Below are 13,164 nucleotides of genomic sequence, written 5' to 3'. Positions count from 1 at the left end.
TGATCAATATTTTATGAGATTATTTTAATAATTTGTTTATCATTGATTGATTATAATTCAATATTTTTTAATCACAAAATGTTATATTTATTTTTAAAACTGATTTTGATTGTTTTATCAATTATTATATCATATTTATATAAATTCATCAAATTGATACATCAAATTATGTAATCAGGTAACTTTGATATTAAATTACTCATTTTACATGCATTTGTAATTAATATTATTATTTGATAGTTAAATAATTAAATTTGCTCAAAACTTTTGAATTGAATTTGTTGTTTGTCAATTAGTATATCAAAATTTTATAGAGGTGTCTATGTTTAATTTTATAAATAAAATACAAAGCTAATTTGTTATCATAAACTTTTGATAACATTCATGTGTATAACATTTATTTTTTATTCCCAACAATCTTATTACTAGACTTTTTAATTCCAGACATACTTAATTTTTAGACATCTTTAAAATTATAAACCAAATGGTCTCTAAAAGCTTTGAAGAATGGAGAAAGGTCGGAAGAAATTAGAGATGAGAGAAAGTAAAATGAAAAGATGGAATTTTTGAGTATATGAGAGGTTTTACTATAATATTAACATTGTGATATTTCCATGTGTTCATTAGTTCAACATTGTTCCATTGTATTGTAAAAGAATTAATGAGAGATAAAAGAAAGCAAGAACATGTCACCAACCCTAATATAATATAATCAACATTTTAACTCATTGATAAAGTTCATATTTATTGCGAATAAGAACGTAGCTCAATTGACATAGTGCTTGTATTATTATTCTCGAGACATCAACACTCCCTTCGTCATACTATACCAAAATTATAGTTGATATTCTCAAACTTTTTCATTTGTTTTTTTTTTAAAAAAAATCCTATACTATCAAAAGATAAAATATTACTCTTAAACTTTCATAAAAGTTTCAAAATTACCTTTGGAATATAAATATTTTAGAATTTCGAACAAAAATTGAGACGTAGAATTGTGAGATAAGATCCTAGAATAATGTGATGATTTAAATTTTTGCTATACTACCATACTATTTTATATTTCAATTTCTAATCAGGGTATTTTTGAAATATTTGTGAAAGTTCAAGAATAATATTATAATTTTTTTTAAAGTATTGAAAGTATTTTAAAAACCAATAACAATGTTCAAGAGCAATTTTTATAATTTAAACTTAGAAAAAAAATACCATTTTTGTTTCTTTACGTTCAAATTTGTTCAATTTTATTCCATGTTTCAAATATCCAATTTTAATCTATATAATTCCAATAAATCTTACTAAAACGTTCCTTTTTGTTCGTTTTTTTCCACATTTTTTATTATCTATTTAACATTTTTACTACAAATTTAAAAATGTATTCATATATTGTATTTTCTTACGAGAAATTATTTCAAATGATAAAACTATTGAAAATATTTACAAGATATATCAAAATTTTAGAACTATTAATGATAGATGTTGATAGATACTTTATCTATGTCATTGATAGACACTGATAGAAGTCTATCAATGTCTATCATTGATAATTTTAAAATTTTGCTAAATTTTATAAATATTTTGGTTTATTTTTCTATATTTGAAAACAGTTATTTTCTTGCCTAAAAATTATTATTATTAACAAATCAATTTCAATAAAAATTAGCTCCCAAAACTAAATTTAAGATTTATTTAAACTACAAAGACTAAAATTAAGAATTTGAAAATTGAAATTACATAAACTAAAATCAAACAAACTCCTAGAGAAAATTGTGTATTAACCTCTAAACTTTTGGTTTTAAATTTGGTAATTAGACGTTGGATTGATGTATGGAAAGAAGGGAAAAAAAACCGCGCAAAAGCCCCAAAGCGTAGAAGCTGGGTCAGGTATGTCTGCGTAGAACCTGAGATTTCTGTTGGAGTATAATTTTAGCGTTGTATGATCTTTTATGTTCATTGTATCAGTGATCTGGAGTTTTCGATAATGGAGATTTGATGGGGGAAAACTGAATTTCAGAGCAACTTTCATTGGTTATTGGGCTTTGTTTTGTAGATTAAGCGAGTGTTGTATTCGATCCTAATGAGATTTAGAGAATCGAATGGGGAATTTGACAGTTGATACTCCCTGCATTTGAGTTCCAAATTCTCCTACTGTACTTTTTAGGGTTTTGGTTTAGGGGTTTCTATGTGGTTGTTTGATGGTTAAATTATAAGTTTCATATTTGTGATTATCAAGTTCTCAAACTTTAAGAAATTTCTAATAGATTCCCGTTTCTGAAGTTTAAAAGTGTTTGATAGGTCACCTTGACATATTTGAAATTTTTTAAAGTTTACTGATCTGTAGGTTATGGAATTGAATTTTATGTGTAATGATTTGTTTGCTGTAAGCATTTTATTTCTTCTTGAAGGTGTGTTAATTCATCCTTCCCCCAATGTGTACTATTCTCTTATTGATCAGTAGAGATTGAAATGTGCTAACCTTTTGTATTTAGTTTTCATTTTCTTTTAGTGCTTGTTTGGGAGACTGGAATGTTTATAATGGGTTGTAATTTCAAGTCCACATTTGGATTAAGGACTTTGGGCTTGTTTTGTAATCATTCTCTTTCCACTATGTTCAACCGAACTCTCTTTCCCATTGTTTTCACACTTTACGATCCTATTCCAACACTGGTTTTAACATTTCATTGTAATCCTGATTACATTTTAGCCTCCCAAACAGACCTTTAGAGATTAGGCTTTGTTCTTTAACTGCAGAAGACAACTTACATGTAGATATTTCAGGCAATTTTACCATAGGTTCTTGAGACAATGTTGCCATAGCTTTTAAAGCTATAACAAATATTAGAATCACGCTTACATCCATCCCGGTTCAAGTTTCCACTAGCCCTTTCTTTATAGACTCACTCTTGACATATGCGAAGGAGTGCTATTCGGTAATTTCCATTTCTCTGTCTATCTTTGAAATGTTTGGATTTTTCAAAACTTTATGTTAGTGGACATGTTTCCGACTACAATAACGTTGCCAGAAAAGGTAACGGAGTCGTCGTAATGTCTATAACATTTTAATGCAAAAGTCATAATATGTAATTGATTTCATGTCACTTCTGTAGGATGCCAATGGTGAAGATGCTTGGATGACAAAGATGGAAACTCAGATGAAATTACTGACATGAAAGGGGAGGAAGGTATGTCTCTCCTTTTTGTGATTTTCTTGCTCCTGGTCGGCCTTTACTTTCCCCCTACTAAGGAAAAAGGGAATATTTTGTTGATTTTAAAAGGGACATCCTCTCTTTTGTTCTACTTCCATAAAATGGAAAGTAACAACAATAACTATTGCGGTTGACGTTTGATATTTCTTATTATGAACTACAAAATCTCTTGTTTTTCTTAACTCGTATTTGTCTTTTATTTTAGCCTTAGAACTTTTAAATATTCTATTTCATCAGTGTAGCTTTACATAAATGACTCATTTACTCTTCTGATTCACTTATTTAAATAAATTATGGAATAGAAATTCAATATATACAAATCTTTCTTTTATTTGTCCAATCCAATGTTTTATTTAATTTGAAGTTACATGTAATGTATTAGATGTTGAATTTATAAATGTATTCAAGATATTGTTAAAGCTTTATGTACCCCCAAGAAAAAAGAAAAAAAGGAAAAAGAAAGGAGGTCTAGACAATTACATAAAGCTAGGAAATGCTGTCATTTCATAAAGACACAAAAAATTGACAGTGTCTAACTACAATATTGATATTGACGGGGGACACTTGTCTTTGAAGGAACAATTTGATCTCTTTAATCGAGATCTTAAATATTCTCAATTAGAGATGTCCATTTTTTCCGTGAAGATTTGTGAGAACCCGTCTCTCATTAGTTTTTGTATAAAAACTAAATGGGGAATCTGATCCCACAATTTTCTCTCAAGGGATTTCACCCTCTTGACCCCACAAAACGAAACGAAAAATTTCACGGAGATGGAAAATGAAAATAAAAAACAGGTATATCTCTATCCTTATCTCATCTCTATTCTCAATCATAGAGAGATCTAATTTAGATCGCGGCATTCTTATTAGTTCTTTTATTCAATAACGAAGTCTCTTCTCAAGACACGTGAATCAATTTGTTTTAGTTTGGTTCTTAGCCTAACCAATGTACCTATCAATTCAGCTTTAGAGATTCTCAGGATCAAACCAAATCAAGATAGTTTTGTTTGGGTTGGTTTGATTCATAGGATCATTTAATAATGAAAGTTCATTGTATGATTAAACAGGTGAAGGAGCTGACCAAGGGTCCTCCTCTGAGCCAAAAATTGAATCTGAAGCAGATGCAGATGCAGATAATGGGCAAATACACTCACAAATTGATGTTTCAATCATATGCTTGGTTTTGTCATTTTGGCTGTCCAAAGGCAACACAATTGAGGTTATGATCTGGTCCACCATCCCTCATTATTTAAGGTACCTCTTTTGTTTGTTTTGTTTCCAACAAAATAATTGCTGTTCAATACACCCAAAATTTTCTAAAAAAAAAAAAAAAAATTCAATGAAGATGCATAGAAAGTAGACTATTTAGTCAGTTTCAAGTGGTGTGATTCGATATGAAGCAGACCCTTTAACAGAGCTTCTTTTGACTGTTAGTTTAGGTAGAGAGAGAATATCAAGAATTATATTTAATGCATCTCCCATCTCATTCTTCATACCATCATTTTTTGTTAATAAATTAGAAGGTTCCTCTCTCTTGTCACATGAAAACCTTGGAGGACAGCATTATTGCTTCAAACCATGTCACCTAGATGGATCTAGTTTTATTAATTTTATTAATGAACATAGTAGCTGTCTAACTTTAATTTTATGAGATTTAGCCACAATTTTGTTTGAACTATTGGGTTTATAATCATAACCAACTTCTTTTTATTTGAATACTTGTTTCAAATTTACAAACTTCTATTTGATATCCCTAACAATGGTGATGTTTAATTTTAATAATTTCATAACTTTTGAGAATTAAAAGCAAGTATAACTGAGACGATTTAGTGTAATAATGTTTCACTAGATGTGCAATAAATGATTATATTTTTAGTTATTTTGTATAAAAAATAAATACACTGATATTGTATATTTGTTTATGTCTGGCTAGTATATCTCGTTGGTTTGAACTAGATAGCACGCTCCTACTTCATTTCAATTTTTTTTTAAAAAAATGTATTTATTTATTTATTTTTGTGCGCTGAGAACGTCCCTAGATGGACCCATCCGTCTCCCCTAATCTTCAAGGTGAATGCAGATGCGGTTGTCATTAAATGTGATGTGATTTTTGGAGCTATGGTTCGTAACTCTTGCGGTAATACATTGCTTTCCATGGAAGGTCACAAGTTTTGGTTGGTTCTATTGAATTTATCGAGACTATAGCTCTCTATGAAGGCATTTCTTAAAGCTCTTGAAGTTGCCATATTCCCTCTACGAGCAGAAATAGATTCTTTCATAGTTTGGAATCTTATAGCAGGAAAAGCTTGTTATGCTGATGAGGTTCAATCTTTTCTTGATTCTATTCGTGATTTGTTGCATCATGGTTCAGTCTAAGACTACCTCGTCATCTGCAAATGTAACTCAATCGCTCACGTTTTGACTTCTCAGGCTCGTAGTCATAGATCTCTCTCTTTTGGTTTGATTGTATGATACATTGCTACTTTTATTTCAACCCAATCTTATTATTAATACGATTAAAACAATTCACTAAAAATAAACAAAACTTCTGAACAAAAGGTACAAAACTAACGGCAATAAAAGGCAAACCATTTTTTCTTCATTGCATCACTATTTCTCGTAATTAGTTCCATCTTATCTTTACTTTACTAAGGTCACTTTTACATGGGGAGAATGAAAAATCATGCAAGGTTGATTTTACTTGGACCATCAATCAAAATGGACCTCAATTATAAACCAACGTCATTGTGACTGTTCGTATTTATTCATCTAATTTTTCAAAAGCAATATGATTGTGATTGAGATTATTTATTTCAAATCATTAATTCAAAGGTGGAACGAAAAATGACAAAACTACCCTCATCATGCCATTTTCGATCGACAACATCGAACATCGCCATAAAATTGTTAAAGCGGTCGAGATCACTACTGATACTTCGAATAACTGGTCGATCGGTAAGACAAAAAAAAAATGAGGTTATAAAATTGTAATCGATATCATTAATGATATTTCTATTAGTAAGACAAAATAGGCCAGATCGGTAAGATCAGTAAGACAAAGAAAAGGGGGTTAAAGGGGCCGAAATCGCTATCGATATTTACATCAGTAAAGCAGTATCGCCTCATTTTGAAGGGCAAATGATGGAAGTTGAGACAAAAATATTCATATCAAATATGTAGGTCTCATTGCATATTCAGACACAATTGGATTGAGGATCTTCCCATTTCAATCCGTAAAGCGGTATCGCCTCATTTCAAAGGGCAAATGACGGAAGTTTAGACACAAATATTCTTACCAAATATGTAGGCCTCACGCAGACGCAATTAGATTGAGGACTTTCCCATCTCAATACGGATGGTACATTAGATTCTACTTTTAATTATAATTACGAATGATACAGTACATCCTACTTTTAAAATAATCTATTGGAACCCACGAAACGAATTGTGATTGATTTATATTCATTTCCCCGTGTAAATGTGACCTAAGATCATAAATATTTAGGGGTGGGGGGCTTGAGATTTTTAGGTTTTCACAAAAGAATTTGGCTTATCTTCAATTATTGTTTTAAGAATTTGAATGTTCATATAAGACAAGAAGGGAGACAGATGTCAATGTAGGAGTAGTTGAATGCATCATTTTATCTCTTAAAGGGTCATGTCATTGATAACTTCACACAAGATAGCTCAATCTTATTAAGTATATACATTGTGAAGAAAGAGTATTTAATAATATTGGAAAATAATAGCCACAAACATATATCAAAGTTAGAACTGGAAATTAAAATAAAAAAATTTCAATTAAAAATAAGTTAGTATAAAAACTTGTTTTTTGTCCAATGATAAAAAAATAGCTGTTAGATTATATAGGGTTTAAGTACTATTTTGGTCCTATATTTAGGATTTTGATTCATTTTGGTCAATATACGTTCAACTTTGGTTCATTTTGGTTCATATACTCTCCAAATGTTCTTTTTGGTTTTTGTATTTTGAAAAAGTGACCATCTTGGTTCTTTCATTTTCTAGAGATTAAAATGGCCACTTTTTGAAAGTTTAAGAACAAAAATGATTTGAAGAAAGTACAAGCACCAAAATGAACATTTTGAAAGTATAGGAACTAAAGTGAACCAAAGTTAAAAGTATAAGGATAAAAATGAACCAATCCCAAAAATATAAGGACAAAAATGAACCAACTTCAAAAGTATAAGGACCAAAGTAGTATTTAAACCATTATATATTATATATTGTTAGTAGGATAAAAATTAGAATTGAATATCAAAATATTATGATTTAAAAGGTTAGCCTAAATAATGAGACTGAGAGTTATATAACATAAAAAATTCAGGTACATGAAGTTGAAAAACTATTAAAAAAAAATCTAAAACATGTAAAAGAAAAAAATAGTGAAACTCAATCCAACTATACAATCCAAACACATGCATTAAAAATCAGTAGATTTAACTCAACTCTACATCCAAACGCATGTTTCAACATTTTTAGTAATAATGATTTCAGATAACAAATTTCTTCATAATTAGATTTTCAGTAATCTGAATGTTAAATTAGCAATCCAAACACCTATACATTTTTTAAATATATATAAGCCATAATTAGAAAGATAGCAAATGATTTTCATCTTAGAAACTTCCAAATCTTATGTATAGGAGTGTAATTATCTTTGATACCATCAAAATGGAATGTATCATGATGAAAAATCTTCAAAGAAAACACTAAAACTAATACATTCGAATTCTCTACACATCATCAAAAATATTGTTCTCTTCACTTTAAACACATTTTCATTTTATTCTTTGAACGTTCATGTATCAAAAGGAAATCCATTCTCGCTCCTCCCATTGTCAACGAAAAAAAAAAAAAAAATCAAAACCAAAAAAAAAAAAAAATACCGAAAGTTTACTCATCCACCTTCGAAATCTATATCTAATTAGTTTTTGAACTTTCAAATGTGTCTAATAAATTATTAAGGCTCCATTTACTAATCATTTAGTTTTTGAAAATTAAACTTATTTCATCAACACTTACAATGATTTGCATCTTTTTAAGTATAATAGTTGAATTCTTAGTCAAATTCCAAAAACAAAAACAATTTTTTGAAAGCAATTTAACTTAGTTTTTTAAACCATTGATGAAAAGTAGATAATACAGTAAGAAATTATTTAATCTACTATTCATAAATTATAATTTTATCTAATGAGATTCTAAACTTTCATTTTAAAGTATAACATATCTATGATTTTACAAAATATCTAAGTTTAGGGACTACATTTATAAATTAGAAATGTAGGGACCAAATAGACACAAAGCTTAAAGTTTTGAGTTAAATATCTATTTGGATTGACTTTTTAAGTGTTTAAAAATATTTTTTTACATCGACGTGCTTTTTAAGCATTTAAAAAGTCAATCTAAACATGCAATACATTTGTAATTCAACCAAAAATTATATAAATTTAAAATACAAAAAAAAATAGTAATATTAAAGAAAGTTTTAAAAAAGTATTTAATAGAAAAAAAGAATCTCCTAAAAACTAAGAGAGCGTTTAGAGCAATGAGTTAGTTATTATAGTTCGGTTATAATAATTTATATTTAGAGGGTAGATTATTTTAGTTTTGGTTATTATAGTATGTGTTTGAGGTGTAAACTATTTTAGTTTAAGAAGAAAATAGTAAACGTTGTAGCAAAGAATAAAAAAATTATGAATGTAAAATAGTAAAAACGGAAGTAAATGAAGGGCTTTGAAATAGTATTCATTGTAGCTAATTGGAAATTACAAAATAATATTTATTGTAGTAAGATTAGTATAGTCTTAGGATAGTCCCGGCTCAAAATATTCTTAAAAAGTCATGGTTTGATACACACCCACAAGTCAATCAAATAATAATAATAAATAAATAAATAAATAAAAATGGTTAAAGAATTTTTCTTCAGGTCCCTCATATGCCTAACCCCTTTTGAGTTGGCTAAAAGAAAGCAAAGGCAATTTTTTTTTTAAGGGAATTTGGGTACATCAACAAACAACCATTTATTTATTTTGATTGAAAAAAGAAATAAAAAATGTAAAAAAGAAAAAAGAAAAAAGAAAAGAGTAATAATAATAATAATAATAATATATAAAGTTGGGAAGTGCAAAACAGCTAAGTTATTCATATAGATGAGATTGGCTGATTGAAAGGCGCAAATCAAGGAATCCAACACAATTGAACTGTTTTTCTCTCTAATGAGTGTACATTCAGTTTAGTGCTTTGCTTTCTTTTGTGTTCCTCTCATCAATGATTCAAAAAAGTTTCTTCTTTCAACCAATCAAACAAACAAAAAACCCTTTTTCTTTTTTCCATTAAAAAAATACATGTTTTATGATTCATAAATTATATTTTTGTGGCGTGTTTATACCATCAATTTTGAAGTTAGAAGTTTATTTTTTTCATCTCACATATAAAAAAAAAAGTTTATATACTCTATAATTTTGCGATGTCAAGTTTAATATGTAAGTTCGTTTATCTCAAATTATAGGTTCGTTGATTATATTATGCACTCTTTAATTATACACAACTAAACTCAAAAACAACATATACTTAAGTTCGTTTTATTTATTTCTCTTCACAATTTAAGACATGTAAGTTTTTTTTCCTTGAAATTTATGCTTGTTTTCTTCACATCTCTCTATAATAATGTTCACTTATCTCATGAAAATACTTGAATTTTTAGTTAAATTCTAAAAACAAAAATTAGTTTTTGAAAAACATTTTTTGCGGTGTCAAATTTTGGTTTGGTTTTTGAAAATATGAGTAGAATATAGATGGCAAAATCTAGATTCTAATTTTTATTTTTGGAAATTAAGCTTGTAAATACTATTTCAACCTATAAATTCCTCTGTTTTGTAAGCCACTTTCAAACCATGTCTTTAAAAAATCAAGTCAAATTTTAAAAACTAAAAAAAATAGCTTTCAAAATTTGACTAAGAATTCAAGTATTTCTTTTAATAAATGTGAAAACTATATTGTGAAATTTAGGATAAATGAAGCCTAACTTTTAAAAACATAAAATTTATTATCAAATCGAGTTTAAGTATATACACAATTAGATCTAAAGTTATTTTTTTGCTTCACTCAAAATGTGAGCTAAAACAACTTTCATTTTTTAGTGGACGAATTCTTGTCTCTCTTTTGTTTAAAACAATGTCAGATTTTTCATAACGATATTACTCTATGAGTATCATTGAGTTTTGATTTTTTTAAAAGAGATTGTTTTCCATGGATAAAAATAATTTAAGTAATTTTTTTTTAAAAGGAAAAGGTATTAAAAAAGAAAAAGAAAAAGAAGGCTATGAGTTTGAATTATTAATCTGTTGAGATTGAACTTTGGACAAGAAAATATATATAACATGTCATAGCTAATTCTTAATCAAAGTCATTCACTAATAAAGACAATTGAATAAAACTGGACTTTTGATGGATTGACATGTCATATCATTAATAATTTATAATGAAACAAAATACAACTCAAACCCACTTATTTGTTTTCATTCTAAATATAAAATTGAGTTTTATTTTACATCACCAAATCAATAAAATAGGTACACAACCCTAGTCTAGCCTCTCTTGAAGATGTAGTACCTTTATCAAACCATAAATATGAGAAAAAAATCACTCAATTATTACTAATAATAATAATTAAAAAAAATTACCAAACTTAATTTAAACACTAAAAAGGTCATAAATTTCAATGTCTACTCCACTCCTAAAACAAAAGTTTAATATCTCATTAGAAATAAAATTCTATTTTACATCTCCCTCACGAATCATTTCTCCATCGTTCGTCGCACAGTTTCACGCAATGCAATAACCTTTTCTCTCTTCTTCTGCATGCAAGACAGTAAGTTTCACTGGTTGTCGCTTAACCCTTTCTAGTTACTTCTCTTTCGAAAGGTAAAACTGTAAAGTTGAACCGAATTATGCCATTTACTTCGATTTAATTTCCCATATATATAATTTAAAAAATTTTGGCTAGTCCAAAGTATATACTTCATTTATTTACACTATGATATTTCTTAATAAATAATTTTTTTTAACACTAGTTGATCCACTTATTTTTAAAAGGATGCTAACATGACAAGCAAATTCATCCACCTCTTTCCCCACACACACTCACACCAATTGAGCTCAAATATATATATATATATATATATATATATATATATTTTCTCCGTCTCTCTTTTTTAATAAAGAAAAAAAAAACATTTTCACACACCCATTGGACTCAAATACCTCTCTCTCTCTCTCCATCCTTTTAATAAGAAAAAGAGACAGTTGTGGAAACCCATTGAGAGAGCTGAAAATCTCTCAAAGTTGAAGATTTTTGACCAACACAAAAAATGGTTCCATCTTGTTTTAGCCATTCCTCCATCTCGTCGACACTGTCCAATGAGCCACATCCACCACAATCCCTAATTAGTTGCATTTACCAAACCAATCTCTTCAATTCCCCCACTCTCCTCACCCTCACTTGGTCTCTCTCTCTCTCTTCTCACTCTCTCTCCCTCCATTCCTCTCCCACTCTCTCCACCACAATCTCTCTCTCCCCCTCCTCTTTCTCCCTTTTCTCTCCCACTTCCAAATCCATCTCCCTCCCCAACTCCCACAAGCTCAAGCTCCATTGGGACTTCTCTAAAGCCAAGTACACTCCCAACTCAGCTCAACCCATTTCTTCCTTCTACTTCGCCATCTCTTACGATGCCAAACTTCAATTCTTCATTGGCGATCTCCTTGACGATTTTGCCCGACGGGCTAAGACCGTCGCCCTGTCGGATCCTTCCCTACGGGACCACTCCACGCTCTTGTCTCGTCGAGATCACGTGTTTGAGCGACAAAATTACTATGTTTCCAGGGCCGACTTCTTGGGATCACTACGAGAGATTGCAGTCGAGCTGTGCAGTGGAGTCTTGAAAGTCTCCGTCGATGGAGAGGTTAAACTTGCTGTGAAACGACTTGCATGGAAGTTCAGAGGGAATGAGAGGTTGGTTATTGAAAACTATTTTGATTTGAATTTTATTTTGATCTCTTAATAACAACCATCAACTTGATGTTTTCAATGCACATGAAAAATAACCAATAAAATTCTCTTGAAAAACAAACATTTTGATGGGAATTGAATTTTTTGATTCCATTGTTTCCTTGTTTGTCCCACATTAGGTTCTTCGTCAGCGGCAACGCCGTCGACTTTTTTTGGGACGTCTTCAATTGGGTCAAAAGTGAAGGAGGCGGCGGCGGCGGACCGGGAGTTTTCGTTTTTCAAGTCGGAGAAGGCGGGGTTTGGCCAGAGGTCATCGGAGCCGAGGGGAAGCTGATGAAGCGGTGCTTGTCATCGTCGGCGGCCGGAATTGGATCGACGCCGGAAGCGGCGTTTCCGGCGATGTCGCCGGCGGGTTCGAGCTCGAGTGTGTTGCAGTGGGCGGAGGAGAGCAGCAGCGACGGCGGGAGGAGCTCGTGTTCGTCATCGTCAAGGTCAAGCGGAAACAATGGCGGATTCTCTCTGTTGTTGTACGCTTGGAGGAAGAACTGAAAGTCGGAACTTTTTTTTAAGTGTGGAAAAAAAATTGCATTTTAATTTTTTAATTTTTCAAATTTTGCTTCTGAAATATTTATTTTCTTGATTTGTATTTTGTAAATATATAGTTTTTTTTTTCATTTTCTAGATTATCGTGTAAATATTTAATCTAAATTTTGTGTTTTGATTATTAAGTTTTTTTTTTCCCTCTTTTTGAAGGTGAGTGGAAAATCGAACAACTAACCTAGAAGTTAATAATACAAGTTTATGTTAGTTGAGTTACGCTCGTTAGCTATTCTCAAGATTTGGTGTTGAGAAGTTTTCCTTAAAATTATTTTAGATAATATCATTAACTTATTTTTATAAAATATTTAAGATCTATTTTGTAGAGAATTT

General features: G+C 29.8%; 2 protein-coding genes across 4 annotated transcripts; both read left to right on the top strand.

The window, feature by feature from the left end:
* The first annotated feature begins 1,808 nt into the window (after positions 1–1,808).
* LOC150035748 (uncharacterized) lies at positions 1,809–5,751 on the top strand. Of its 3 annotated transcripts, none has more exons than XM_090314988.1 (5): positions 1,809–1,884; positions 2,779–2,930; positions 3,108–3,182; positions 4,274–4,460; positions 5,246–5,751. In XM_090314988.1, the coding sequence occupies exons 3-5, from the start codon at positions 3,167–3,169 to the stop codon at positions 5,409–5,411; spliced, it is 369 nt and encodes a 122-aa protein (XP_090171114.1). In that variant the 5' UTR covers positions 1,809–1,884; positions 2,779–2,930; positions 3,108–3,166; the 3' UTR covers positions 5,412–5,751. The 3 variants fall into 3 exon arrangements, 2 of the variants coding, with proteins under 2 accessions (XP_090171114.1, XP_090171115.1); XR_016530321.1 differs by lacking the exon at positions 1,809–1,884 and adding an exon at positions 3,783–4,001 and having other exon boundaries at positions 2,384–2,930; positions 5,287–5,751; XM_090314989.1 differs by lacking the exon at positions 2,779–2,930 and having other exon boundaries at positions 1,813–1,884.
* Positions 5,752–11,418: 5,667 nt separating this feature from the next.
* Positions 11,419–12,962, top strand: LOC120080069 (uncharacterized). Its single transcript, XM_039034623.2, has 2 exons — positions 11,419–12,237; positions 12,414–12,962. Exons 1-2 carry the CDS (start codon positions 11,597–11,599, stop codon positions 12,781–12,783), a joined length of 1,011 nt encoding a protein of 336 aa, XP_038890551.1. The 5' UTR covers positions 11,419–11,596; the 3' UTR covers positions 12,784–12,962.
* Positions 12,963–13,164: the final 202 nt, after the last annotated feature.

Source organism: Benincasa hispida, chromosome 6 (assembly GCF_027475165.1).
Source record: "Benincasa hispida cultivar pf3 chromosome 6, pf3_genome.v1.1, whole genome shotgun sequence".
Taxonomy (NCBI): Eukaryota; Viridiplantae; Streptophyta; class Magnoliopsida; order Cucurbitales; family Cucurbitaceae; genus Benincasa; species Benincasa hispida.
The sequence above is the reverse complement of the archived record's forward strand: the minus strand, read 5'-3'. Positions and strand labels throughout refer to the sequence as shown.